We start from the raw sequence: 27479 nt of genomic DNA, 5'->3' as shown, positions 1-27479 counted from the left end.
TCATGCGTACATGATATTGGACATTGGACAGTGGACATTGGACATTGATCTTGTCATGCCAGTTGGAACCATGCAATGTACGGATATCTCGACTGCAATTGCAACTACAACTAACCGCCCGGGAGAGGGAGAGGGAGACGTGTTGGCTGCAGTGGCACACTGGTACAATGCACGCAGGCTGTCCAGGACATTTTCTTTGTGTTTCAGCCAGCGTAGTACCACATACCACACTGTACGTGCCTGTATCCAGTGTACCTACAGTAATAAGGTACCTATGCACGGAGTTACCATGCCTGGATCTTGGTGCTGGTTTGAGTGGCGTACTAGTATATACTGCAATACAAGCATCGTCTCGGGACAACGATACCCACGATACAAATAGACTCTATCTATAGAACTGTTGTACACCGTGTGATCAGCCCGTTTTGTTCTTTCTTTGTACATCCCAATCTTGGGTTGTGCTTCTGTACATGTCAAGCGCACACACAGTCTCCTCTCCTTCTCTCCCTTCTTTCCTCTTCTTCCACTCTTTTCTGCACAGCACAACACAACACAATTCAGACCAACCCATGCATTTGTCCACTGGACTCCCCGAAAATGAAAGGGTAAAATCAAATCGCCCAACGCCATCCAATTCATGCCAAGTATAGGTACGCTAGTCCGCACTGCGCCATCCCATGCCACAGAATGCTTTGTAAATGCTCGAGGCAGATAACTCCATCATTGCATCGCCCACATGCAAGCGATCTTTGAAACCGAACCTCATTGATCACTAGGAGACCTGATTGAGCCGGTCGCCGATTGCCAATACACTCGATGGATCTGAGAGAGGGTGTCTCAACGGGGCCTGGGTAGCTGATTGCATGTTCCCTCCCTTCTTCCTTTGTCTCTTTTTCATTCTATCTCTCTTAGATTTTGAACCCATAGCCCGCCATGCAGTCTTTGTACCGCGCGACCATGCCCTTGCAGTCTTCCTGGGGGTCGTCGGCCCGCGAGAACAGCATGCACTCGTCACGCTGGGCCTTTTCGTCTTTGCATACGCAGCAGGGCTGGAGAAGGAGAATGTCAGCCAGGGGGACAGGACACAATCAAGATCGCAGGAAGAGGGAGGCAGAAACAACAGACCTTGACTTTCTCCACCTCGCCCGCCGGCTTGAGGTCTGCGGCAAGATTCTTCGGGCTCGATGGCTGCGTGACTATGAGTGCAATGGCTTACGTTAGCTCAATGTCTTCAATGTGAGTTTGAACTTGGAGACATAGAATCAACAGTCGCCGCTCAGACGGTCATGGTGCTGCGTCGACGGTAGAGAGCAGATGGTGTCCAGTGATCAGCAACGGTCCTGGTCTACTCCAAGGGCCACGGTATCGACCATGTACAGCTCCATCCGCTTCTAGAGGTTCCGAGCATCCGCCTCTTCTGTTGCTGCTGCACGAGACCACGGGGGAAAAGGACGGACAGACCGGTACGTACCGGCCGCAGGCTGCGCAGGAGTGGGCGAGGAGCTGAACCAGCCCATTGTCGCTTCGCTGACTTGATTGGTTGGTCGACTAAGTAGCGACTAAGAGCGAGAGAGCAGAAAGTACCCTCGAAAGTGTGAAGCTTGATGAGTACGGAATGGATGGGATGGGATGAGAAATATATCCAGATGAGGAATTGGAGTTGGAGAACTACGCAATGCGCGCAACGGAGACTTAATAATCCAAAATATGGGTAATCAACTGGTCTCCTCACGTGCCCGAAAGTTCCCGCAGCCTTGTCCGCACCAGGCTGCATCTCCAGAATATACCTAGGTACTGTTCGGGAGGCCTGATACAGTCTAGTGCAACGAAGGTATCTCAGATTCAATGCAGCTATCAATACTAGTACAGAGCAGCAGCATTCCCAGGCTTTGCAGCGGTCCAGATCCCAAGGCACCAAAATCTCGGTGGCGCAGACCTGACCTCGCACCGGGCCTCCCTCACCCAGGAACGGCATTACCAGTATTGCCCGCGGTGTGCGGCAAAGTCGCTCATCTCTTCCGCTTTCTGCCACTTTTGTCTTCGTCATCCATCAAACCCCCACGGTCTTCTTTCTTGGCCTTTTTTTCCATCTCGTCCCAGTCTTCTCCCTCGTCACTCAGCCCGCTGTCCGCCTCTCCTTCATCATCACTGGCGCTGGCATCATCGTCAAATTCGCTGTCTTCATCGCTATCCGATTCACTGGCAGCAGCCAGATCTGAGTCGCTCATCTCGAACGCACTTTCCTCTTCGGATTCTTCCTCTTGTTCTGAATCAGTATCGGTGGCGAGGAAGTTCCAACCGCCATCCTTAAAGAACTGATGCGGGTCCATGGTAACAGTCTTCATGATAGTGCTCCAGTTGAGATTGAGTGGACCTTCAGTGTAGGCGATGTCGACACTGTCAAGCCACTCCTTGATGCGATCGAGGAATTCGACCGGAATGGTATTGATGTGAGTCGGCGGCCGATGGAAGTCCTTGTAGACAAAGACGAGATCGAAATTCTTGAGACCAAACTGCAAGAGAAGTCAGTGCCGGGTCTACGGCGGAAAGAGTATCACTTACCTGTATTCTTTCGAGATGGGCAACCTCGATTTCATCAAGCGTGATGACGGTGAAGGGTGGTTCGGTCAATTGAACCAAGGCGTCTGTAGTTGGCGCCATAAGCACATTGCTGCGGTTGGGGACACCGTTGAAACTGAGTTCTCTGAAGGGGATATCGACCGCAATGTTGTAGTCACGAGCAGCATCCGATATTTTCTCGGCAAATCCCTTGAAGAGTCGATCAAGTTCTGCTCTCCGTCTTCGCTCTTCCTGTTCTTGCTCAAACTCCTCCTCATCACCATAGCGATGCTTTCGCTTCCGGTTTCCTGTCTCATCGAAGGCCATGTCCGTGGCTTCTCGATAGAACTGAACATCTCTGGTCTTGCGTTTCCCGATGATGATGGGGTTTTTGAGATGGACATGGATGAGCACAATCAATTCACCAACGCAAGGTTGGAAAAAGAGGTGCTTGACGTTCGAAAAGACGACGTCGACATGGTCATTGCGCAACGGCGAGATATATCGAAGACCGTTCTGATGTATCTCAACTTCACCGGGAACGCGCTTGCCGTCTTGGGCAGGTCGGAGGTAGACATCGCTCAGTCGGATTGGTCGACGATTGCGGATCTCAATTAACTTGTCTTGCTCGACCACATCTTCCATTTCCTTCTTCTCCTGCTCACGGCGAACAGCCGACTTTCGTAGTTCGGTGATTTGTGCCGACACTTCAGAGAGACGATCTTGATCCTTGGACCGAACGGTGAGCGATCGGATGAAATGCGCTTGGGGATCTTCAAAGGGCTGATCATCCTTGCGCCCGACCCCTTGACCAGGCGACAGAAAATTGAATCGCAAGTGTGTATACTCGCCTTCATCTGACTTGCTAACATTCTTGATCGTGTTGATATGGAATGGCACAGGTCGACCCATGATCGGGAGGATGACAGTCGAAGCTTTGGTGTCGACCCAGACGATCAAATCCTTGGTGCGTGAGGGAAGCTGGCCCTCACGTTTATAGGATTCAAACTTTTTGAACTTCTTCTCGTTCTCGCCGTTCATATCGCCTGTAGCTTCCGCATACTTATCGAGACCTTCGCGTTGCTTCCTGGCTGCGAGCTCCTTCTGGTGCTCTCGTCGGCGGGCTTCTTCTTCCTCCTTGGCATTGTCTTGCCTATTTGCGCCGCGAAGTCGGGTCGATTTGATGTTTGAGGTCACGATAGCACTAGTACCAGGCTTCTTAGTCTTTTCCTGTTTGGGCTTTGTCTCTTCCTCGTCATCCTTGAAATAGAATTCGATGGAATCGAGGTCTGTAAGCGCCTCTTTGGTGAAGACCACTGGCTCGCCCCGGGTAACTCTCACAGTATCCATCAAGACCAGGGTATAGTTGGCACCCTTCTTGTCTTGGGGCTTGTCGTTGGTCAGGTCGGAGAGACTCGTAGTGACACTGACTGTCATGCCGTCCTTGAGGGTTTTCGTATTCTTGCCATTTAAGACGAACTTGGAATCTCGAACCTCGATCCCGATGGCGGTTCCGACGTCTTTGGCGAAATGTTTCTCCAGCTCAGGCCTCTTGGACTTCACAACGCCCAAGGCCTTATTGTAGACGTCTTTGATCACGGCGCCATCCTTGATTTCCTTCATCGCTGCCTCGTGAGCAGCGAGAAGGATCTTGTAATTCGCCGTCTGGGATTTACTGGGATCAATCAGATATGTTCTTGCCAGGATCGAGCAGTAAGTCTTGTATCTGAAGCCCAGTCCGGCAACGATGCATCCCGAGTGAAGGTTTTCGTCATTCGGCTGGGCATTTACTCTCAGGTCGTATTGGCCGCCACTCTGCACAACAGGGCCATAGGCCCAGTCTAATTGCTGAGTGTCGAAATCCGACGGGAGTTTGGAAACACCCTTGAAGAATTTGGTATCATCGATCTTCTTTGTCAGCCGATCGGAGAGAGTCCGATGGCTGACTCTCTTTTCTTGATCGAGCACCTCTGACATCTCGTCGACCCAATAATCCGTGATCACAGCGCTTGCCGCTCGTGCGGCGGTGCGCATTGCTCTCAGCTCGTTCTCGTCCTTGACGGCGAAAGCGGTGGAAAGAGCACTGGATACGTCGACCTCTTCGACCTCTTTCGAGATATCGCCGTACATCTTGAGCCACTCGTCGACGAATGGTCCATGAGCTTCGGCCTTTGGAATGATGCCCACTTTCTTACCGGCGCCCTTGATGATATCGATACACTTTTCGAACGCCTGCGTCCGCGTCTCAGGCTGCTTCATATGGACAGTGAGGATTTCGATGGGGATTTTGCCGTTTTTGAGGTTTTGCAGGTGCTTAGCTGAGCGAACGTCAGTAAACAGCCAAAGGTGCCAACGGATGCGCGTAACTAACCCTTTTTCTCAGTGGTAACCACATATAAGGTAGCAGGCGTGAAGACCAGCAGGGTAGCGGGGAATTCATAACCTAGCAACCAGAACTGTAAGACGTGGTCAGTCAGTCAGCCGCAGTTTCCGCAGACAGGGTCTAGATGGTGCGCTTACATGGACAGCATTGTTCTTGACATATTGGGTGTCTTGATCGGCTTTACCAGTCAAGACGACGATCGAGTCTGCGCCACCAAAGGACCCATCTCCCGATCTTTTGTCGGACTTCCAGGCATTGTATAGAGTGGAGAGGCGGTCGAAGAAGGTGTCGGCATTGATGACAATGTCGCTCATGTTTGCTACCTGCCTCGACCCAGGCTAGCTAGAGATGAAGGAGGATGCTGACGTCTGAAGGTGCTGCTCGCGCAGCTGCGATGGCTGAGAACAGACAGTGAGGGTGACGATGACGAGAGATGTCTAGTCAGAGACAAGGCGAACAAGACGTGAATGTGAGAAGAATGGGAGTGCGATGTGGCCTAACTAGGGTCGTAGGAAGCGTGAAGATCAAGTCACTTTCAGTCGTGGTCGGAATCTTTTTGGTTGCTGCGATGCGCCTCTCAACCAGGCAGGACTTACGGCCTACAGTGCCGATTACAGACTGGAGTGAAAGGCCGATTAACGCGAACCAGTCACGGTCTTGGCGCGACGCGCTCTTCTGCCTGGCGCGTCCAACTGATGAGCTTCAGCTTCAAGTTGACAGCCGATGTGTGGCTGATTTCTACCTACACTGAACAACACAGCTGCATGCCACCGTGAGCCTGGCAAACCGTCCCAAATACCTCTAGAGTCTACATATCTCACCCACCTCTCTTGGGTCTATTCGGTCACCGGTCACCGTCCAGGTTTGTTCTCCCCGCTGTCTGACCCGGGCTTGCAGTTCAAGGTGCCTAAACATGCCATTGATCACCGACTCTGAATCCTTCTGGGAACGGATCTGTGGGATCGAGCACGATTTCCTTGAACCCGGTGATCCAGCCTCTCCCCTTCACAGTGGGTAGAATGGCGTCGTACTCACCCACCTTGGTCGTGCCTCGAATGTGGTTGACGAACTCGGTTCCGATGATGCTCTTGTGGCGGAACGTCTCGCCTACTTGGAGTTGTCCTCTCGCGTGTAGCACTGCCATTCGAGCACATGTCCCTGTCCCGCAAGGGCTGCGGTCAAATCTTCCAGGAGATACCACGACCGTGTTGACGGCGGCCTTACCGTCCGCCCCGTTGTCTTGGAGCGGATGGGTCCATCCGAAGTTTGACACACCGCGAATTGCTGGGTTTTCCGGATGCACCGGGGTATATTGGGCTTGAACTGCTCGTTTAATCCGTTCCCCAAGCTCAATCAACTGAGGCCCCTGACTGTTCTCAATCGTGAGGTTGCATGCACCCGCGTCGACAAGAGCGAACATCATCCCGCCCCAGGCAATATCGACCGAAACCACTCCCAGCCCAGGCACATGTATTTGCTTGTCCAGGGCGAAAACGAAGGACGGAACATTGTCGAAAGCGACGGATTTGCATTTCCCAGCCTCGCACTCGGCTGTTATGCCGACCAAGCCGGCCGCCGTGTCGAGATTGAACTGCGTCACTGGCTCTTGCATCGGTATCATGCCGGTCTCTAACAAGACGGTCGCGGTACAGATCGTGTTAGATCCGGACATAGGTGCATATTCGTCGCTCTCCATGATCAAGAAGCCCGCGTCTGCACGAGGGTCGCAGGGCGGTAACACAAGGTTCGTATTCATCGACGACCGACCGCGAGGCTCGTTGAGAAGCAGTTTGCGAAGACTGTCCTTCTTGGTCCAGAAGTACTGCATCTTCTCGTACATGGAACTACATCCAGGGGCATCTAGGACGCCTCCCACGATGACATCGCCCACCTCTCCTTCGGCGTGACATCCCACGACTGATACCGTGCGAAGGGACCTCATGTTGGGAATGAAGATATGACAGGTCTCTTGCCCTGCCAGGTGGTCAATCGTTACAATCTAAATGTGCCTCAGAAGATAGTATCGGATTTCTCCGCATGTTGTCTATCAGTCCTAAGCTGGCTGGTTGGGTTTAAGTCTGTTATCACGCCCTTCGATTTGTACCCTGCTGATCATCTCCAAGTCTGAATCTCGGAAAGCGGATGGCCTTCATCCTGGGCCGAATTGCCCTCGTTAAGACTCTTGTCAGAAGGAATTGCCCTCCAGGTATACGTCTGCAAAACCGCCAACAACCGCAAATCTAAGTCAACAGAATGTCATACCCTTCCTTTGTGATCCTGATCTCATCCCCACTCAGGCCGTATTTCCTGCGCACCAATTCGAAAATGATCAACCCGGTGCTGGTGCTGGGAACCTGGCGGATCGTGAACCACCAGAATCCTCTAAAAAGCCATCTCCTCATCCCACCGATTTGGCCGGCTTGTTGTTGAGCTTGCCTCCGTGTTTCTTGATATGCGTGGTAGTAGGCGCGAAGCATGCGTCCCCTACTGGCCGAGGGGGAACGTTGGAGCTGGGTGGCGTGCTTGTCTAGATCTTCAAGCCGTTCGTAATGCAGCGTCTGAAATGTTGATAACGGATACAACACCACCTGTTGGGTCACGGAGGCCGTCATGCCAGCCAGCATGAGAAAAGCCGGTTCGAGCGCATAATGGGGCCTGATGACCGCCGTCGGCTGGCTTTCCGTCGCGGCCGTGCCTCTTTTGTGAGCAAGCATGTCCACGTCGGCTCCCCCGAGGGCTCCATAATACCATCGCACGAACGAGTAGTAACCCTGAGCCTTGACATATTCGAAGGTCGAGAAAAAGATGCCTGAACCAAAGCTGTCCTTCAGGAATGAGATGCCCCAACCGGCAAAAATGCCACGAAGACCAATCTCGTGCAATTTGCCCCGGCAGTACTGCCACATGGTCTTGTTCTGGTACTTCTCCCCTCTCTGCTCAAACCTCACCTGGAGTGCATCCCATGGCGCTGCGAGCACGCTTTGGAGCGTCCCTGCGGCAAATCCGGCAGCGAAGGTCGCGGTCGGTGGGGGAGGAGGAAAGACGGTCTTCGTGGCATGAGCCGAGGGTTCGTGAAGCCGGCCCAGGATATGGAGATATGATGTATACAAGGCTGCTCCGACTGCGACATTGGCGGTCAAGGGCAGGAGGAGCTGCTCGGGAATAAACCTCCATCCGTAGTGTTTGATGGCATGGGCAAGGATCCCCGGCGTCGTGCTTCTCCAGGAGAAGCGCCCGTCCTGGACATCTGGGTTGATGGATCTCGCATACGCCTAGTAGAAAGAAATATGTTAGCTTAGCCGCGACAGGCCACGAAAGCTGTGGGACAGTCACAACGCACGAGATAGTCAACTCTTGTCCTGAAGAACGCCTTGACAGGCGCGCGAAAGTAGAAGGCTACAACCTGCGCGGTAACGGCACGCACGCCGGCCGCAGACGCTCCCGTGGTCGCATTGCTCTTGGAATCTTTGAAGACGGGCGGCGAGCTGTCGGGGATCACAGGAAGGATGCCCTCGAAGTCGGAGAGATCGTCATCGAGGGACATGCTTTTTGTATCGCATCCATCATTCAAGCCGTCATCGCCCTCTCTGCAGGCGAACGCTGCACGGAAAAGCAAGTCGTGGGAATTCCAGATTTGCGTCTGGCTGTTAAGAAAGGACGTTGCTGGTGCTAGGAGGATATCCAAGTACGGAGTAAAATTAATATTATATTCCACACGCACTCATGTCCTGACGGGAATCCCCGCGAGGCCGACGTCGCATGTGCTTGATTTACTTCATATACATGATTGAATCTCAATGAAACCAACGTCGAACAAATGGGTATCTTGTATTCATTAACGACGAATTATCATACAATCATGAACGGCAATTTGTCTATTGTCGTCCGCGGGGTCTTACAAGCTCTCCGTCGCTCCAGTTGCGTCGCCGTTAGAGAGATCTTAACACGCTTCAATTCAAGCGGACTCTGGCCACTGTGGTCATAGATCAATCCTGGTCTTCCAGTCAATCTTCTCCTTCTCCGCCCACTCTTCAAGGAATGAAACGCTGAACCTTGCAGCTTCAAAAGCGGTGGTATTGGTGTCCATCGGCAGAGAGAAATCTTTGGAGATTTTCGAAGGCGAAAGTTTCTCCTGGAATCTAACGCTGGTGTCTTCTGTTCGCTTAGACCAGGTGTTGGGATACTCGCGCTTCAACAGATCGAGAGAGAGATACCGCGAGCCATCAAGCCAAGCAGTCTGCAATTCGCGCACATTATGAACGAGGTCGTCTCTGAATTCCACATAACGCTTCTTGTACTTCTCGCTGTCTTCATTCGTCTTCGTATTGCCATCACTGCCAGGGGTTGGTGCTGAGTTGCAATAGTCCCCGGGTAAGGGATCGCGTGCGAGCCGATCCATGTCATACTTTTGGATGTGTTGCCGGCAGACTGCTCCAAGCTGAACCACCAGACCATGTAGATGTGGGAACTTTCTCGACGCGCGGAAAACGAAGATGTGGTAGAGGATGATCGACCTCCATCCAGGATCAACACCTGGACGGGTATGAGATTGTGCAGCAATGTTTATCATGAAACAGAGTAGCGCTTCTATTAATATTAGAACCGCTTTGGCAGACTGACCGGGGGGTGAATCGCTGTCTGAGCTTGGAAGCATTGATGATCCTTCGTGCTTGAGGGTTCTGCCCAGAGTGAAGAACCTCTGGTTGAGGTTGGTCCATTGTTGGCGTTCTTCATCTCGACTGAGCGAAGACGCCGGAGGCTGAGAAGAAGGCTTGGGGCCTGGCAATGGTGTAGGTACCCGAGCCTTCTCTCCTGAAGGGGTTGGTACATCTAAGCCATCGGACGACTCGACTCGTCGCATTGCTGTAGACTTCAAATCTCTTTTGGGGGTCGAGAAGGCTGATCTCGGCTGGGTTACGAAAGGTGTCCTGCCTGCTGGCGGAATGGGGGTGGTCGGCCGTTTGTCTTCGTCAACATTCAAGTTCGAGGTCTTGGCCTTTTTCAGTGAGGACCCTGGACTGTCTTCTGCTTTGCGTTTCTTCTCGACCTTGGTAATATCGATTGCATCCGTTTGAGATCTGACCTTGGGAGCTGATAGTGGTGCCGTTTCTTTCCTTGACTGAATCTCCGGGGGATTCCGGCTGTCGACTGCGTCTCGTTTGGGCACTTCCTTCTTTGAGCGCGGTGCAAGCTTCAGTAGCGCCTCGACTCGCTTTCGGTTCTTTTTGCCATACTTGAGAATTATGGTGTGTCTTTGTCTGGGGCCGGGACTGGCTCGAGCCCCGTTATGCAACGGTGTACCGGTCTTAACGCCAGTCTTGGAAAGAACTTTTGCACCCAACGCTACTTTGGCAGCATTAGGAGTACCCGGTGCAGAACTGCGGGCCGAGTGCTGACTGCTTGAACGAACTCGACTCCCACCTGCAAACAATCCATTCTTCTCACCAAGCAAATCAGAATCGAGATCCGCTCGGGCGAGGATGGAGCGGACTGGCTCAGTGCGGTGGTGTGGTGCAATGGCAGGACTACCGATTGAGACAGAACCGGGGGAGCTCGCGATGACCGACGCAAGGGAAGGAGGCAAGAGCGGGGACAGTAATTGCGGCAGACCCGTATCCCTTTCTGGGGACGGGAGTGTCGGTGACAACAGCCTGGGCAACTTCATGACTGGAGGTTGCGACTCAAGATTTGACGCTCCCATCTCGACTTTGGAATTTTCGGGCAGCGGTGACAATTTCCTTCTTTTCGCAGCGTGCTGAGGGCTTGCCTGTCGGATTTGCGGACGACTCGAAGGAGAACTCGGGCCGTCCAGACAAGGTATTGTTTGGTCGGAGCCGGAATTGTGCGAATGGACGGGGTGTCCCGGGGAAACAAGTCTATCTTGCCTCTCCTTGTTCTCGGACGGAGCTTCGGCCTCCTCGAGCTTGGAGCCTTCCCTCACTCCCGTCTTCCTTTCCTGTGAAGGTTGTGATTGCGAAGTTGAGTCCGGCGAACCTCTGCCCTTGGTCTTGTAATCTTTCAAACTAATTTTTTTCCGATGTCCAATGTCCGCAGGAGTGTCACGACCACTGGCAGGGACAGTCTTTGGAGAGAGGTCTTCTTGAATAGGGTTTCCTTGGTCGTCCGCCCACCCACCCTCTACTTTCAAAAGGGCCTCGTGCTCACCCTGATGGGGAAGAAAGCTCACGTATTGTATCTGCTCCTCTTGGGCATTAAACGGGGTACCTTCATACCAAGTATTGACGAACCGCGAGCTATGTCGGTAGGGTACGTCGGACGGGACGGAGAGAAGATAAGGCTGTCTTGGAAGGATGTCCTCGCGCAAACGGTACAAGCGTTGATCCAAGTGCGGCGTGAGGTCGACAATGTATGGATGTGTTTCTGGGCTTTGCTTTGTGTCTGGAACTCTTTCAGTAGTGCCGTGGGACATGTTGTCGCAAAGGCGGTCCTATGTTTCCATCACTGGACCTGGCGGCTCCTTCGAGGCGACCAGCTGGGAAGCAAAAGCTGTGGACATGGATGCTCTAGTAATTAACCCATCACATCTTCCGACAGACACTGTCCTTTGTATAATCTTATGGTCAAGTGCTATTCTTGCGTTGTAATGTGTAATGTGTGTCGCGTGCAGCCCGGCTGGGGCGATGTGATGACACTAGAAGGCGGCCGTCGGGAACGGGTGATAGATCTGGTATTTGTCGCGCAGAGTTGAGGTCTTAGGTAGGGCGACTGACAAGGTAACAGCACCCAGTGTTTGGAGCAATTCGTCAACGGAAGGCAGCGGCGGACGGTGCTGGCACGGGAGACGATTGAGAAGACTGAAGAAAGGGATAGAGAGTTACACGCTTGCTGCCAATTGCGCGGGCCCTGATGAATGAGAATTGGAATGGTGGATGAGCGGCGCCGAGTCTGACGAGGAGAGAGAGGCAGTTTGGATGAGAAGAGAACTCCGCGCTCAGTCCCAACTGCTTAATGGTCTAGCATCAAGTGGCTTTGGGGAGCTGCTTGAACCCGACCATGAACGAGCGAGTTCCAAAGAGTGCGGGCGTAAGTTGATTGCGGGAGGATTCAATGAGGAATGGGACCCGGCTCTTTGTCTGCTCCACGCTCTACTAAATTTGATACTAAGCAAATACTTCTCGAGTCTCCCATTCATCTTTATTCATCATTATACACACTGACATTCTATCCACGCAGTCTCAGTCGTGGGTCCAATTCAGTTCAGCCTCTCAACCGTATCCTCTCACGTCAATCTCCTACTTGCTGAAGTAGATGCCGAAGAGTATTGCATCCCCCAAGCCGTAGTGCACCTCGTTCAAGGCACAAGTATATATATGTGCAGTGGCCAAAGCCAGCTGGCGCAATCGTCGTCGGCTTTATGGTCTGGCCGCCGTGCCCCCTGAAACACCGGAGATGTGCAGGCTCGATGCCTCTATATCTATATGACGGGTCTGCGACCTTGTCCTAGTCCTCGTCCTGTCCAACCTTCCCGTACTGCCCTCTAGCACTGCCTTCTTGTTGTGATCTTGAGACCATCCGCCCGATCCATCCTCCAATTCCTTCGCCGTTTTGCCCTCTTATCTGGGGTCTGCCGTCAGCACCGAGTCGGACGTCAGGGGGGTCAATATCCAGGCCAGGAATTGCATCATTGGCCGAGAAGATGCCTGGTTGATTTGGGGCACCGCCTCTGATATCAATGGAAGAGGGTGATCCAATTCCTGCGAGAGATCCTCGCTCGGCCTGAGTCGATGGCGTGGGCATGGCCGTCGTAGCGTCTCCAAAGAGCGCATTCATATCTTCGAGTCGAACATTGGCAGTCTCTGGGTAGATAAAATATACTAGACAGGGTTAGCTACCTGAGTACCTTGACCATGATGGATCGATCTCACCAAGAACGAAGCTGACAGCGCAAAAGAAAGCGTGAAGGAGATACAATCTCCACTTGATGGCGCCTTGGAGGACTGGCGTGAGCTCGCCCACCAGAAAGTTGAATGCCCAGTTGCTGGCAGTGCTCAAACTCGCTCCTTTAGCCCGAATGCTGAGAGGCAGGATTTCCGGAGGATACAACCATGGAATCGGTCCCCAACTTGCACCAAAGGAAGCGTTATAGATCATGACAAAGACGACGACCAATGCAGGGGTCCACCTGATGTCGATGAAGATGAAGTAAGATATGAGCGACAAAGAAATGATCATGGCGACCGCTCCGGACAGCAGAATCGGTCGTCGTCCCCATCTATCAACCAAATACCATGGCGGTATGGTAGATGCCAGATATGAAATCGCGTTGATACCAGTCATCAGGATAGCATCTCGTCCCATCCATCCAGCTGATTCAAAGACGAGAGGCGCGTAGTAAGAGATGACATTGATCCCGTTTAGTTGGGCAAATGCCTGGGCGGACATGGCAATGAAGACGCGTTTGTAGTAACGCCTGAACATATCACTGTACGACCGTTCTCCTTCCTGACGTTGTAGAAGGACATTCATCTTGATTTCCCGGAATTCTTGGCGAGCTTTGGCATTATGGATGTCCCCTTTGCCGTAAAGGTTGGCGATGACAATGATGCCCTCTTCGTCGTGGTCATTATCTAGGAGCCATCTGGATCATAAAGGTCAGTCTGAAATAATGCTTCTTGCCCAGCAATGCATCTCACCTCGGGGATTCACAAATGATTAAGCTGCCAAATCCAAGAAGCGCCCCCATCGCACATTGCATCAACAAGGGGATCCTCCAAGAATAATCGCTTTCGATGTAACTGCAAAAGTAGTCGACCCAAACACTTGCAGCGTAGCCAGTAATGTTGCCCGTGAACTCTATACACGCCAACTTGCCTCTATTATGCGGAGGGCTGATTTCGGATTGGTAGACGGGAACGATGGTTGAAAGGGCACCGACCCCAAGCCCAGCAATCAATCTTCCTACCATCATCATTGGCATTCCGTTGGCAAAGGTCTGGCACATGCCGCCAACAAAGAAGATCATGGAGCCATAAAGAATGGTCCGCCGACGGCCGATAATGTCGCCTATGCGTCCGACACCCAGTGATGAGACGAGTGCACCAATTTCAAGAATGGCAACCATAGTTCCGACCTCTGCAGGGCCAGGTTGGTTGAAGTAGTCTCTGAAGAAAGGACCGCTTTTTCCAATGGTCAGTGACGGGTACTGTACACTAGGAAGAACTGCACATACGTAATAATGCCCGACATAACGCCCTGATCGTAACCAAAAAGAAATACGCCCAGAGACACAAAAACACTGGTAAAGTACCTATATCATTCTGGTCAGCGGTCCGTTGACATGGCGTACTCATACGCCGCTCAATCTTACAATAAAGGCTTCCCGACCAGGCCCTTGGTCCTGGCAGCTTGGGGGTCACCAGGAGACATTATGAGGGCTAACAGTCTTTCTGATTTGGGGATAAGCCTCGGTGGAGGGTCCGGAATGAAGATGGCCTCTTTCGTTATATCAAACGGAGCCTCGGTTCTCTCGTGGTGGTCTTGTGCACGAAAATTGACTCTCTTCTTCCGTCCTCCACCGTGACCTGGGTGTTTAAGACTTTGACCTTCCCGTGTCAGAGAATGGAGCTCAATCCGATACGGATCTTCGTCGTTGGCAAGCTGCTCTGCGAGGTCTCCGGTGTCGCTCCACAAGGAAAAGTCGTCGGACTCGGTGCCGGAGGAGTACGATGCTCGCCGGTAGCCTTCCCCCTTCTCGTTTTCTATTGTCAGCGGCACGGTCGAAGTATGACTCTGGACCTCAGACCGCAAACGGGAGGAGTGCGAGCGGTGGTGGAGGAGGGATTCGGGGTATTCTTGAGGAGATGGAATGGTGCCGGTGTCCAGAGGGCCGTCCTGCGACTGGCCCTTCCTTGCAAGTCCAAGGTGATGTTCAGATTTTTCCGTGACCGCGTGTCCAACAGGTGAAGTCTCGTGGTGCTCGGTTGGGATGTGGGTCAGGTAGAGCGGTGGCAGAGGGTGTGAATCGGGTTAAGGATCACAGGAAGAGAGGGACACGACTGGCGCGGTCAATGGCGAGGGCATGAGGTCGTTGATGCCGAGAAAAGCGGAGCATGAGAAGATCAGAAGCAATAAAGCCACCACAGTGCCGAATGATAGAGCAGCCTTCTGAAAGGACAGCAGACAACTATCAGCTGCAGATTGGAGAAGATGCAAGCTGTGAGAACAAAGGGAATAGGTGGACACATGAGATATGACTTGATGGATGCCAACACAGATTAGAGGACGCAAGGATATCCAGTCAAGCGAAGATCTGAGCACTTTCGGGCTTCCCCATAATACGTGCCTACCTGGGACGCCCGAACATCCAGCCGGGAGCCCCTAGCCTTCGGGGTCGTAAGGGTCTTATAGGCCTGAAATGATATTACCCAGGGGTCTCCACAGCCCATGTAAGCCCCCGAGAAAGCCCCCAGTTGGAGCCTGAAAGAGTGGTCTTTGGCCAATCTAAAGTGCCTGCTCTCTTCACCTACCCTTTCTACCTACCTAGGTAGTTCACCAACAACGGAATCCTTTTAGCCATGATACTGTATGACACCCAAAGACCTCGGAATCTGTAATAAGGCAACCTGCTCATGTGACGTAGGAGCATGTGACCTGTGCACGTGATGATCGACTGCACCTAGTACTATCTACTCCGTCGAGTTGGCCCATGGTCCATATGCTCCGCCTAGGTGCCGCCTATTATTAAAACGGCGAGTTCTGACCCCCAATTCAACCCGCTCGACCCAATGCCAAGCTGCCGGCGGGTCAACGCGTTTTTTATCTGCAACTTTTTCGACGCCATCGAGGGGATCATGGACATAGATATGTGACTGGCACAGACCGGCAGCCCTTTAGCCAGCAAGGGACAACTCAGCCAGACTTTTGGCAACGGTGCAAGTTGTCTATGTGACCACCTGTTGCGTCGTCATAGTATGAACAGCTGACAGGCCAAGTCGATTTACAACCAGCCAGGCATCATTGTGACTGGGCTTATGACTGAATAGTGTGGTGGAAGGTCAGGTTCTTTTTCATTCTGGTCATGAGCTTGAGAAGATCGGAGCAGTAAGCCAAAGACTGCAAGCGTCGCCCCAAACCTGAAGCAAATCCGTTCACAATGGCGTCCTCCCAGGCCTGTACCATTCCTGGCGGCTCGGCCTATTCCGAGTTTCGTCGCCAGGCTCTGGCCTCTCTCATCGGCGCAAATGAGGTCCAGGGACAATATATTCACTATGTCGAACTCGAAGCACCCCTAGATGCTGAGAGTCACGCATTTTTGGAGAAGCTGTTGACCAACGGCCAGCATGTGCAGGCGCAGGAAAAGGAAACTAGCTCATCCACAGTTCTCTATGTTGTCCCCAGACCCGGGACGATTTCACCTTGGAGTTCCAAAGCAACCAGCATTGCCCATGTCTGCGGTCTTCAGAAGGTTGTCGGGAGGATTGAACGCGGCCTCAAAATCACCGTGTCTCTAGACGCTGGGAAGTCATTGGACGATGCGCGTGCTCTGGATTTCCTGCATGATCGAATGACCGAGACCATCTCGGAGAAGGAACCTGACCTTGGTCTACTGTTCCAACACCATGAGCCTGGCTCGTTGGTCACATATGATCTCTACGGCGACGGACAGTCTCCCGTCAAAATACTCTCAGACCTCAACACCCGGCTAGGTCTCGCTCTCGACCCTTCCGAGATCCAATATCTCGCCGAAGCATATTCTCGAGATGGACCTGTCCCGAGGAATCCAACCGACGTCGAGCTGTTCATGTTCGCCCAAGTCAACTCGGAGCATTGCCGACACAAGATATTCAACGCAAGTTGGACTATTGATGGCCAGCACAAAACTAACACGCTATTCGGAATGATCCGTAATACCCACAAGCATACTCCAGAGGGCACGATCAGCGCCTACAGCGACAATGCAGCCGTGCTAAAGGGAAGTGATGGGAGCCATTGGGCGCCTGATGACTTCACTGGACAATGGAAATCAACGAAAGAAGCGGTGGATATCCTTGTCAAGGTCGAAACCCACAATCATCCCACTGCTGTCTCCCCGTTCCCAGGGGCCGCGACTGGCTCTGGGGGCGAGATCAGAGATGAAGGAGCCACGGGACGGGGATCCAAGCCAAAGGCCGGTCTGGCAGGGTTTTGCGTCTCTGATCTGCTCATTCCTGGGCACCGTCAACCATGGGAACTCGACTATGGTAAGCCTCACCACATCGCAAGCAGTCTCGATATCATGCTTGAAGCCCCTATTGGAAGTGCAGCATTCAACAACGAATTCGGTCGTCCTTGCACGGTCGGGTACTTCAGAACTCTTCTGGTGGAAATGAAAACTGGTAAGGAGTCTACAGAAGTCAGGGGTTATCACAAGCCCATCATGATTGCCGGTGGTGTTGGTACGGTGCGCCCACAGCATGCCTTAAAAGACCCTAGCATTGTCAGGGATGGTGCATTCTTGATTGTCATGGGTGGGCCAGCTATGCTTATTGGGCTAGGCGGCGGTGCCGCCTCGAGTGTCAGTTCAGGAGAAGGATCTGCTGAGCTGGACTTTGCCAGCGTTCAGAGAGGCAACCCGGAGATGCAGCGACGAGCGCAAGAAGTCATCAACGCCTGCGCGGCGCTTGGCCCACACAGTCCTATCCTCTTCATCCACGATGTGGGAGCTGGCGGGCTTTCAAATGCACTGCCAGAACTCGTTAAAGACGTTGGTCTGGGGGCAGAATTTGAACTCCGTGATGTCGACTGTGCGGATAAAAGCATGAGCCCGCTGCAGATATGGTGCTGCGAGGCTCAAGAGAGATATGTCTTGGCAGTTGCACAAGAAGGCATGAACAAGTTCAGGTCCATTGCGAAGCGTGAGCGTTGCAAGATATCCGTGGTTGGAAGAGCCACCAGGAGACAACAGCTCAAACTTACAGACCGCGACAACCCTGCCAATGTGTATGACCACCAAGATCCGATTGATCTGCCAATGGAGGTGCTCTTCGGCAAGCCCCCTAAATTGACCCGAGACGTGACATCCAGAAAGGTCGACTTGCCAGTTTTCGACACAAGCTTGAGCATGTACGTCCCGCAAGCCTCTACCGATGGGCTCCTCGAAGAAGCCATTAGCCGAGTTCTGCAAATGCCAGCTGTTGGATCAAAATCATTTTTGATCACGATCGGAGACCGCACCGTGGGCGGTCTGACAGCCAGAGACCAAATGGTTGGTCCATGGCAAGTTCCAGTTGCAGACGTCTCCGTCACGGCCACGTCTCTCACGACCGGGATCACGAGTGGCGAAGCGATGGCCATGGGCGAGAGACCAACCGTTGCCTTGATCTCTTCTGCTGCATCTGCTCGCATGGCCGTGGCCGAGTCTCTCATGAATTTGACCGCTGCTGACCTGCCTGACCGTCTGCATCAAGTCAAGCTCTCTGCGAATTGGATGTCTGCATCAAGTCACCCAGGTGAAGGCGCCGGGATCTACGAAGCAGTCGAAGCGCTCGGCATGGATCTTTGCCCCAAACTTGGCATTGCCATCCCTGTCGGCAAAGACTCGATGTCCATGAAAATGAAATGGCAGGACCCTCAGTCCAAAGCGGCAAAAGAAGTCACGGCACCTCTGTCGCTGGTGATCTCCTCGTTTGCGCCTGTACTTGACATCAAAAAGACATGGACCCCCCAACTGCGCCGGTACCACGAGGTCGGTGAGTCGACATTGTTCTTTGTCGACCTAGGTCTGGCCCATCGCTCTCTTGGCGGATCTATTCTCGCCCAGTCATTCAAGCAAATCGGCGACGAAGCACCCGACATCCGCTCTGTAGAACTGTTCAAGGACTTCTTTGATGCCACACAGCAACTGCACGAGCAAGGCCTCGTGCTTGCATACCATGACCGATCGGACGGTGGCTTGTTCACGACGCTGGCGGAAATGGCGTTTGCGGGGCGCTGTGGGATTGAGATCATGATCAACGATATCTGCTCATCGCCACACACGCCGGACGTGATTGCGGCCCTGTTCAATGAAGAGCTGGGCGCCGTGTTCCAGGTGCGCAAGGAAGACGAGAACCGATTCAAGGCGTGCTTCGCGACCTGTGGGCCACCGCCGGGGTTGATCCACAAGATCGGTCGAGTGTCTTCTAAGTCCAATACCCAGAACATGGCGATATACTACGGCGCGAAGCTCATATACCGCGCGAGCCGCGGCGAACTGCAGAAGAAATGGTCCAACACGTCGTACTGGCTGCAGCGGCTGCGCGACAACCCGGCCTGCGCGGACGCCGAATACGCCGGTATCGGCAACGATGCTGATCCAGGCATCACATACAACCTCACCTTCAACCCCAAGGAGAACATCAACACGTACAAGACGAGCCTGCTATCTTATGTGCGGCCGACGACGCGACCGCGCGTAGCCGTGCTCCGCGACCAAGGAACCAACGGACAAGCAGAGATGGCATTCGCATTCGAGGCCGCCGGCTTCACGGTTGTCGACGTGCACATGTCGGACATCTTGGACCCGAAACCACACCAAACGCATCTCGGCGTCGATCACGACCTGTCTTCCTTCACAGGCCTCGCACTAGCCGGCGGCTTCAGTTTCGGCGACTGTCTGGGCGCGGGTCAAGGCTGGGCAAAGTCGATTCTGTTCCACCCAGCCACGCGGCGCAAGTTCGCCGACTTCTTTGCGCGCAAGGACACATTCACCCTGGGTGTCTGCAACGGATGCCAGGTGCTAAGCAAACTCAAAGAGCTGATCCCGGGCGCCGAGTCGTGGCCCAGCTTCGAGCGCAACGAGTCCGAGCAGTACGAGGCGCGCGTGTCCATGGTCCGCATCTCCGACCCACCTCCCGAGTCTGGACTGCCGCCCAGCGTATTCTTCCACGGCATGAGCGGGTCGAGTCTGCCCATTGCCGTGGCCCATGGTGAGGGCCGAGCTTCCTTCACCACCACGGGGAACAAAGCCTTGGAGGGCTCACTGGCTGCGGATTTTGCCGGTGCTCATCTTGCCCCCATTCGCTTTGTTGACAACAAATCCCTGTCCCCGACAACAACGTACCCCGCCAATCCCAATGGAAGTCCTGCCGGAATTGCTGGAGTCCGGAGCCAGGACGGCCGCGTGCTGGCGCTGATGCCGCACCCAGAGCGCACCATTCTCCAAGGCGTTGGTAGTTATATCCCGGCCGGGATGAGCGCGGAATGGGGCGAGTACGGGCCTTGGGTGCGATTGTTCCAGAGCGCCAGACGGTGGGTGGGATAGATCCAGGGCGCTAAGGGCATAACGGCGAAAAAGGCGTCCATCTAAGGCTGAGCAAGGGTTCTTACGAGACTGGGTGGAATGGCTGGACTTGCATCCCGTGGTCTGAGAATATTCCAGTAGAGACGCAGCCTCCGTTTGAATAGAACAGACAGAAAACTAAGACATTGACTTTTGATTATCTTAATATCTGGGCCCTTTAGAGCTATAGCAGAGTCGCCTATCTATGGAACTCGTGCATTAATACAAAAGTATGCATCTAATTACACAGCGCAAAGAAACATAGAAGGGTGAATCTGCTTGTGGAACTTTGACCTGAAGTCCCACCGGCAGACCACCACGCCGGCGCCCCATAGTAGTACAAACATCATTTGTTCTGCTCCAATGTTGCCAGTCCTGCTCGGCCTGTTCTGATCACCGATTTAATTCTGTCGAATTATCACTCCATGATACCACCAGATGTACAGCAAGGCATTTCCATCCTTTCTTTCAAGTCTTTGGTAGACCGTACTCTCGCGATAGACAGAAGTCATCTTGGCAAGTTTCGCTCTCCGGCTTCGTTGCTCCCGGATGGACGGCACGGTGTGAAGAAGGAAACATTTCGTCACTGAAATGATCGTCCACATTGGCTATCTAAGCCTTTCGTGACCGTGTGACTGGTCCGTTTGCCCGCCCGGTAGCAAAGGCGACACTTTCCTCGTCCTTGGATCCCTGGGGGAGCTTGTGTGGGTCGGGAAGGGGAGCATCTTTCATTGCAATCAGAGCCTCCTTTCCGGTGTTCCTCCTAGGCCGTCCAGAAACGGCTTGTTTCCTGTATGTTGCGAAATAGAAGGAGATGAAGAGGAGAAGGTAGGAGCTGATAATGCCGATACCGGCAAAGGCAGCGAACTCTTCTCCGGCGCAAGTGCCAGCATTCGGCGCCCAAGGGAAATATTTGTTGGCGAAGTAGGTGTAAGAGGCAAAGTAAACGAAGCCGATGTCGATGACGAATTGAACGATCTGGAGAATAGTGATGTACTTTTTCCACCAAATCCGAATACCCCGAGCGGCTTGGAAGTAGTACCTGTATTCCACGTCAATCCAAATGTTTTGCCCTGATTCCAGGGGTTTCGACATACCAGTACATGACCACGTGCACAAGCAAGTTCAGCGTAATCGGAACCCAAGAAACTGCTGTGTGACCGACCAATTGCGTATAGCAAAGCAGAGCGGTCGCACCATGGTGGTAGGTGTGAAGAAAGGTCAGTGGCTTCTTCTTCAGAACCAAGAATAAGGTGTCGACTAGTTCGAGATACTTGGTGAGATAGGTCATCTAAGCACGTCAGAAAGGCGTAATCCATGCACGGGGTGGCCTGGACTCACATAGTACAGCAAGACCAATTGTCTAGTCCAACCTCCGTTGATATCGCAGATGGCATAGAAGACGCCATTTCGAACGATGGTGGGCAGAAGTTGTTCAATATACAGCGCAAGCAGAACGCCGCTGATGACGGTCAAGATGAAATTGTGGACGATGAAAGGACCCTTGAGGACAAATGGGCTGCGGTGTTTCATCACTTCTCGTCCGCCAAAGATTATCACATAATATCCAATCAAGGAAATCGCAGTCTCTTTCAAGGTCGACATAGCGGTCGTCCCGTCCACAAACTCGAAATCGATGGCATGGTAGCCGAAGATGGACGAGTAAGCCTTGTCAAAAAGAGGCCATAGTTCAATGCCGAATGGGCGGTCGAGTGTAGGCACAGGAACGGACTTGAGGATGTCGAGGGCCATGTCGGCGGTAAACGCGATCGCACGCGATTGTAAGGCGAGTCTCAGTCAATGGAGGCGCCGAAGCGAGGTCGAAAGGAGTGACTGTAACAGTGAAACAGAACACAGAAGGAAGCAGAAGAAGGGGAGAGAGAATATGAGAATAAAGAACAAGAAAGGTGAAGAAGTATCAGCGGGACGCCGGGTGAAGTGTCAAGACAAGAGTCTGAAGTGGGATGGGGATGCGTCGATTATAGAAGGCCAGGAGATGAAATGAAATTGTGCCCAACTTTCCCCTGACCAGCCTGCACAATGCAAACCAATTCAACAAAAACGAGCAAATACGAGAACAATGCCAAGGCCCACCGAGGCCGGCTCTTCCCATTGGTCCAAGCAACTCTTTCAATTTCCGCTTGACCCAAAAGAGCGACAGCCGCGCGTGTTTCGCTTTGGAAGGCGATAAGCGCGTCTGGGATTCTCTTCCGAGCAACAGTAACCGGCTCTAACGGCCTGCCTTGCATCTCCAAGAGACCCTGCCTATGAGCAACCACTCAATGACCAAACCCACGTCGATTTTACGAACACTCTCTGGTATCAGCTGGATCGGGCGCCAGAATGGCAGCCGGCATCCCCAGGCACCGCACCAATAATGAACTGCCAATACACGCCCTAGGCGACCAAAAGTCTTGGCTGACGCGGGTGTTCCAGCCAGTCAGAAGCTCCTGGATTTGCTTTAGCTCCACGAATCTCATTCGAGGTGGACTGACTGACTTTGAACTGGCACATCAATAACTTCGTCGACCTCCTACAACCTCACTCGCCATCCAATTTAGCTCCATCTTCTCGACATCCAAGAGCTGCACAATGGCTTCCCTCGCGATCCTCCGTCTCACTGCTCGTCCCGCCACCTCGACCTTGTTCAGACCTTGCGCACACTCGTTGAGGAGAGCTCCTGCGGTAGCTCAGTCTGTCTCTGCCAGATCTCCCTTCAGCTCCACCTCCATCCAACGAAGCAGCGGTCACGAAGAGGAAACCTTCGAGGAGTTCTCTGCTAGGTACGGCCCTCTCGCGAGTTTGGAAATTGGCAATTTGTTCTGGACATGGCCTTGAGCGCAGTCCCAAAACAGAGAGGATTAAGAGCAAGCTCGGCTGACGCGGAAATACAACAGATATGAGAAGGAGTTTGATTCTGTGAACGATGTTTTCGAGCTGCAGGTATGAGACGCGTGAAAGATGGGAAGCCAGTCAGACCGGTCTAACGCCCTTCACAGCGAAACTTGAACAACGCGTTCGCTTATGATCTTGTCCCTTCGCCCGGTGTCGTCACAGCAGCCTTGAAAGCTGCAAGGCGGGTCAATGACTACCCCACTGCCGTGAGAATATTCGAAGGTCTGTCCTATGTTATCCTCTGAAGGGTTGTCGGTGTCTAACATATCGAATGCAGGCATCAAAGCCAAGGTCGAAAATACGCAACAATACGAAGAGTACCTCGAAGAGTTGAAGCCCCTGCGCGAGGAGCTCGGCGTTCTTTTGAAAGAGGAGCTTTACCCCGGCAACAGCGACAGCCCTTATCACAGCTCGTAAATCTTCTAGCAATAGAAAGAAAGCTGTATTTGTTCTTTCTGGAAAAAGGGTGCGGGAAACTACACCAATCGAAGCAGCACAGGTTCGCAGCAGAGAAAAGGGAAGTGCACGGGGTTTCCTCAACGGAGCAGAGGCAGAGGCAGACGAACAAGGCGTACGAAACCAGCCGTCGACATGCACCGGCACTGCATGTGTAGCCCACGGATCAACGCCCTTGGCCGGTCCGGAGGTCCCAACTACTACCTACGCTGTAGTCAAATTGTACAGTCATCAAGACCATAACTACCTGTACCTACCCAATAGCATTGCTGTACTGTGCCTACTTTACGACCTTAGGATCTTACATCTTGATTGCACTCGTAAGGGAAGTTGCTTGCTTACCTGTTCAGCGTGCCATCTCTCTGGGAGTACAAGGTGATTAGCGACATGCCTGCCTGTACAACATCTCCCATATGGTGGTTATTAGATAAACAATACTTACTAGTACAGCCCATCAAGAGCCAAAAGGGACAAGAAAAGAGAAACCCCAGAGGGGAAGAGAGAGAGAAAAATCATGGATAATAGAAGAAAAGCCCCAGTACCATCACCAGCTCTTCCAACTTCTGTGTGGTCACCATGCTCAGTCTGGCTTCAGAGAAGACATCAGGAGCTATATCAGTCGAGAGATTACAAGACCTAAATGTACCTTCAGGTCTAAAACTCTTCCTGAGCCTCGCCTTGGGCCATGACAAGATCTCGAATCGCCCATCTCCAGCCACCTCGCCCGTCTCGACCTTCTTCCTGTTCCGCCTCTCTTCCTCTTCTTAGCCATTTCTCCACCTTCCTGCGCCATCTGTCTTCTTCGTTCCTCTGTCTTCTGATGAATTCGGGGCCGACGTCGAATTCCTCGCTGACTCCCCATTCGTCGCCACTACTGTGACCCGCCTCACCGTCCCCAAACGAATCTCTGGAGTGTCCAAAGCCAGAAGCATTCTGCAGAGTGCCGCTTCGACTTCTGGTTTCATCTTCCTCTTTAAGATCTTCGAGACCGGCAAAGACATCCTCCTCCTCTTCAACTTGTACGCTTCCAGACCGAAGACTCGGCGCGGTGCCATCCGCATTTTCGGCAATCTTGAGCCATCGCATCTGAGATGGGTCGAAAACCATTCCCCCCACAACCTGTACTCCAGTAACGCTGGAGCCAACATTAGAGATCAATGCCAGGTTTGCTTTGGTTCCAGGACTCGCATGACCTTGGCCAATGGGGCTGCCAACTCTGGGATGGAAATCTGGAACATCAAATGGCGCCAGAGCGTTCTCATTTCCTTCCCATGTATAGAGCAGAGGATTGTATTGCATTCCTTTTTCTGTCTTTGGTCTGTTCATATCACCACCCATTGGCTTAATAAGGTGTGGCTTTTGTTGAACTTTGTCGCTCTTCTTCTTCCTCAGACTTCCTTGATTGTTGCGTGTTGACGCCGTTGATTTCCAGTTGGTCGAGATCGGCTGCAGTGGTTCGCCCCGCATGTTCTGGAAGGTCGTGGAGATCTGGCGCTGTTCACGAGCAATGCGAGAGGCAGCAGTGTCGCGTGCAAACCGAGGCACATTTGTCGTGTTCACAGCTGTGGTGGGGAAATCACCCTTAAGAGGCGAAAGGGGCGTGGCGGGCACAGGGGTATCACTACCACGTCGTGTGCTGGCAAGTGAAGATGTGGAAGGATTCAGATGGGAGAGACCGAGCTTACTCCTCAGACTTCGCGGCGCACCGCGACCGATGGGAGTTTTGGTGAACTTCGATTCAATGGTTGCAGATGTCGGCAGATCATCGAAGACCTCCAGTTCGGACCCATCGCCATAATTACGACGTCTTGTTGGTTTGGTAATTGTCTTCTTGGCTTGGGCAGCAAGCTCGGCGGGAGTCAGATTGCTCCGACCACGACCAGGAGTTTCTGGCCTGCCTAAGCCTGCAAGCCGAGACAAAGACCGCTGGGCTGCAGACATGCTGTCCCCTGAGCCATCAGATCCTTGTCCCCGGTAATGGCGAGTCGTTGTTGACTTGATGCTAATATGCTGGGACTGTCCAGCTGAAGCTCCGGCAGGGAGGAAGGGTATGGCACTCTTTCTAGCTTCCCCGAATCGAGAGTCGGCACGGTCAGTGGGCGTTTTTGGACGTGACGGTATATTTAGACGGCTTCCCGTCTCCTGTCTTGATGGAGGTCTGACATATGGCGTTGCTTTAGTCGGGGAATTCAGATTGCGCAGGACTGGCATCGATCTCTTTGCGCGCAGAAGTAGTGCGTTCGTCGTAGTTGGTTGTTCATGCCGTAAGTCTGGCCGGGACTCAGCACCACGGAGAAGTCGTCTGCTGGGCGTTGATGGCGTGGACGGAGTTGAATGTGTGGGGATGGCCGAAACAGACGAGTGGGTGGAGTGGTTTCCAAGCCGTGAGTTTGGTCGCTGATAAGTCGAAATAGCTGCTCCAGTCTCCGAGACAGGTTCCAGGTTTGATCGGGCACGGTCATGTCGGTCATGGGTGGGTTGAAATCTAGGCAACCTTGAAATTGTCCCTTGAGTTTTGCTACTCGTGAAGTTGAGTGTCGTAGCAGTCCTTTTGGTCGGACTAGCGGGCCGTGTACTCTTGTGCTTGACGTTACGATTCAACGTCAATTTGGCAGCGTCGAATACTTCTCCGTCGCCAATTTCAAGACCAGAGAAGAAGTCTTCCTGGCCAAATGCGCTCTTTAGAGATAGCTTTCCTTCTGGGACGCTTCTGGGTGCTGGCTCTGACGGCTGCTCTTGCTGTCTCTGTTTGAGCTTGTCGTCGAATTTGATCGGCCCATCTGGAAGAATGAGACCATCAAGACCTTCATCTTCACTCTCTGCAGTGAAAGCACTTGACACACTGGGACTGAAGGCTGAGGCGGATGAGCTGCGAGCAGATCGCCCTCCCCTCTTGGTCCCAGCATGTCTTGTACCTAAGCTCCCTTCAGCCCATTCGAGATCGAAGTCTTCGACCTGCTGCGGTGTTTGAGGTGCTGGTTTCCTGGTCGAAAGTTTGAGTTGTCCGTCGGCGGGTATTTCGAGGTCATCCTCGGCGTTTTCCATTTCTAGCTTTACTGGCGTCGGAGGCTGCTGAAATAAAAGAGGCTTCTCTGGCGACCTTTGCTTCGCAACCTTTATCGTACCAACATCAGCAAAATCTGCATCGTCTTCGGTGTCACGAAAGGCATCAAGAGTGATGGGCGTCGGTGCTGTCCGAGACTTCGGTGATCGGATCGTCTTATCGAGCGAATCCTTCGTCTCGGGAGTTTTTGGAGAGGTTCTGAAAGCTGCACTGATCTGGCGCAAACTATCCGACAAATCACGGTCGTCGTGCTTTGCAAGCTTGAGAGGGATTTCAGCTCCTGGCAAATCTAAATCTTCTGACCAGTCATCCGCAATCGCCTTCTTGATCTCTTTGCCCTTCAATCTTCTTATGGTGCCACCTTCCAGGGCAGAACGAGGCACATTCGTTGGCAGTGGTATTCCTTTGCTTTTTGCAATCGCTATTGCGTCTTTTATCGAAGCTTGTTCATCGACCAAGACGTCCCAATTCTCATCTCCCTGATTAGATTCTGATCGCATCGACAGACGAGAGGATGCAGAATCGCGGTGGTTATTCTGAGGCAGTGAGACGATTGAAGTTGCGGTCGAAGCAGTGCGAAAATGTACTTCTTCCAAGTTGTCAAAGTCGTCTTCCCAGTTCTCGACTTCGGCGCCCTCCACGGGAGTGCGCGGTCTCAAGGTGAGTTGTTCCATGATTCTGGAAGGTTTGCGTCGTAATTTCGATCGATGTTTTCAGTTCAGTCGACAAATCGCCAAGGTGTTCCGATGATGCATTTCCGAAACAAAGCTAGGATAACAGTAAGGTCGTCGAATCGTTACGGTTCGTAAAGTCGTAAAGAAAGGTAATCACTGCGCTGAGAGTTCAACCTTCGTCGTTGTCGA

At 52.8% G+C, this 27479-nt stretch overlaps 10 protein-coding genes across 10 annotated transcripts; 2 read left to right on the top strand and 8 right to left on the bottom strand.

Annotated features, from left to right (window-relative positions):
• Positions 1–908: 908 nt before the first annotated feature.
• Positions 909–1517, bottom strand: A1O3_00219 (cytochrome c oxidase assembly protein subunit 17; the record flags this gene model as incomplete). Its single annotated transcript, XM_007730369.1, has 3 exons — positions 909–1049; positions 1126–1196; positions 1472–1517. 3 exons carry the CDS (start codon positions 1515–1517, stop codon positions 909–911), a joined length of 258 nt encoding a protein of 85 aa, XP_007728559.1.
• A 492-nt stretch (positions 1518–2009) lies between these two features.
• Positions 2010–5256, bottom strand: A1O3_00218 (xaa-Pro aminopeptidase; the record flags this gene model as incomplete). The annotated part of the gene is made up of 4 exons (XM_007730368.1): positions 2010–2513; positions 2563–4877; positions 4931–5015; positions 5080–5256. The coding sequence occupies 4 exons, from the start codon at positions 5254–5256 to the stop codon at positions 2010–2012; spliced, it is 3081 nt and encodes a 1026-aa protein (XP_007728558.1).
• A 593-nt stretch (positions 5257–5849) lies between these two features.
• Positions 5850–6884, bottom strand: A1O3_00217 (proline racemase; the record flags this gene model as incomplete). The annotated part of the gene is made up of 1 exon (XM_007730367.1): positions 5850–6884. The coding sequence occupies one exon, from the start codon at positions 6882–6884 to the stop codon at positions 5850–5852; it is 1035 nt and encodes a 344-aa protein (XP_007728557.1).
• A 298-nt stretch (positions 6885–7182) lies between these two features.
• A1O3_00216 (uncharacterized protein) lies at positions 7183–8486 on the bottom strand (the record flags this gene model as incomplete). Its single annotated transcript, XM_007730366.1, has 2 exons — positions 7183–8214; positions 8283–8486. The coding sequence occupies 2 exons, from the start codon at positions 8484–8486 to the stop codon at positions 7183–7185; spliced, it is 1236 nt and encodes a 411-aa protein (XP_007728556.1).
• A 435-nt stretch (positions 8487–8921) lies between these two features.
• On the bottom strand, positions 8922–11372 carry A1O3_00215 (uncharacterized protein; the record flags this gene model as incomplete). The annotated part of the gene is made up of 1 exon (XM_007730365.1): positions 8922–11372. One exon carries the CDS (start codon positions 11370–11372, stop codon positions 8922–8924), a length of 2451 nt encoding a protein of 816 aa, XP_007728555.1.
• Positions 11373–12403: 1031 nt separating this feature from the next.
• A1O3_00214 (uncharacterized protein) lies at positions 12404–14329 on the bottom strand (the record flags this gene model as incomplete). The annotated part of the gene is made up of 5 exons (XM_007730364.1): positions 12404–12777; positions 12829–13541; positions 13597–14079; positions 14133–14210; positions 14271–14329. 5 exons carry the CDS (start codon positions 14327–14329, stop codon positions 12404–12406), a joined length of 1707 nt encoding a protein of 568 aa, XP_007728554.1.
• A 1726-nt stretch (positions 14330–16055) lies between these two features.
• Positions 16056–20183, top strand: A1O3_00213 (phosphoribosylformylglycinamidine synthase; the record flags this gene model as incomplete). The annotated part of the gene is made up of 1 exon (XM_007730363.1): positions 16056–20183. The coding sequence occupies one exon, from the start codon at positions 16056–16058 to the stop codon at positions 20181–20183; it is 4128 nt and encodes a 1375-aa protein (XP_007728553.1).
• A 630-nt stretch (positions 20184–20813) lies between these two features.
• A1O3_00212 (fatty acid elongase 3) lies at positions 20814–21953 on the bottom strand (the record flags this gene model as incomplete). The annotated part of the gene is made up of 3 exons (XM_007730362.1): positions 20814–21243; positions 21299–21492; positions 21543–21953. 3 exons carry the CDS (start codon positions 21951–21953, stop codon positions 20814–20816), a joined length of 1035 nt encoding a protein of 344 aa, XP_007728552.1.
• An 840-nt stretch (positions 21954–22793) lies between these two features.
• A1O3_00211 (cytochrome c oxidase subunit 5a) lies at positions 22794–23513 on the top strand (the record flags this gene model as incomplete). Its single annotated transcript, XM_007730361.1, has 4 exons — positions 22794–22984; positions 23099–23144; positions 23201–23318; positions 23374–23513. 4 exons carry the CDS (start codon positions 22794–22796, stop codon positions 23511–23513), a joined length of 495 nt encoding a protein of 164 aa, XP_007728551.1.
• Positions 23514–24206: 693 nt separating this feature from the next.
• On the bottom strand, positions 24207–27290 carry A1O3_00210 (uncharacterized protein; the record flags this gene model as incomplete). The annotated part of the gene is made up of 1 exon (XM_007730360.1): positions 24207–27290. One exon carries the CDS (start codon positions 27288–27290, stop codon positions 24207–24209), a length of 3084 nt encoding a protein of 1027 aa, XP_007728550.1.
• Between the last annotated feature and the right edge of the window lie 189 nt (positions 27291–27479).

This window comes from Capronia epimyces, assembly GCF_000585565.1.
Source record: "Capronia epimyces CBS 606.96 chromosome Unknown aczIQ-supercont1.1, whole genome shotgun sequence".
NCBI classification, from domain to species: Eukaryota; Fungi; Ascomycota; class Eurotiomycetes; order Chaetothyriales; family Herpotrichiellaceae; genus Capronia; species Capronia epimyces.
Note: the sequence above shows the minus strand (reverse complement) of the source record. Positions and strands in the feature narration are given on the sequence as shown.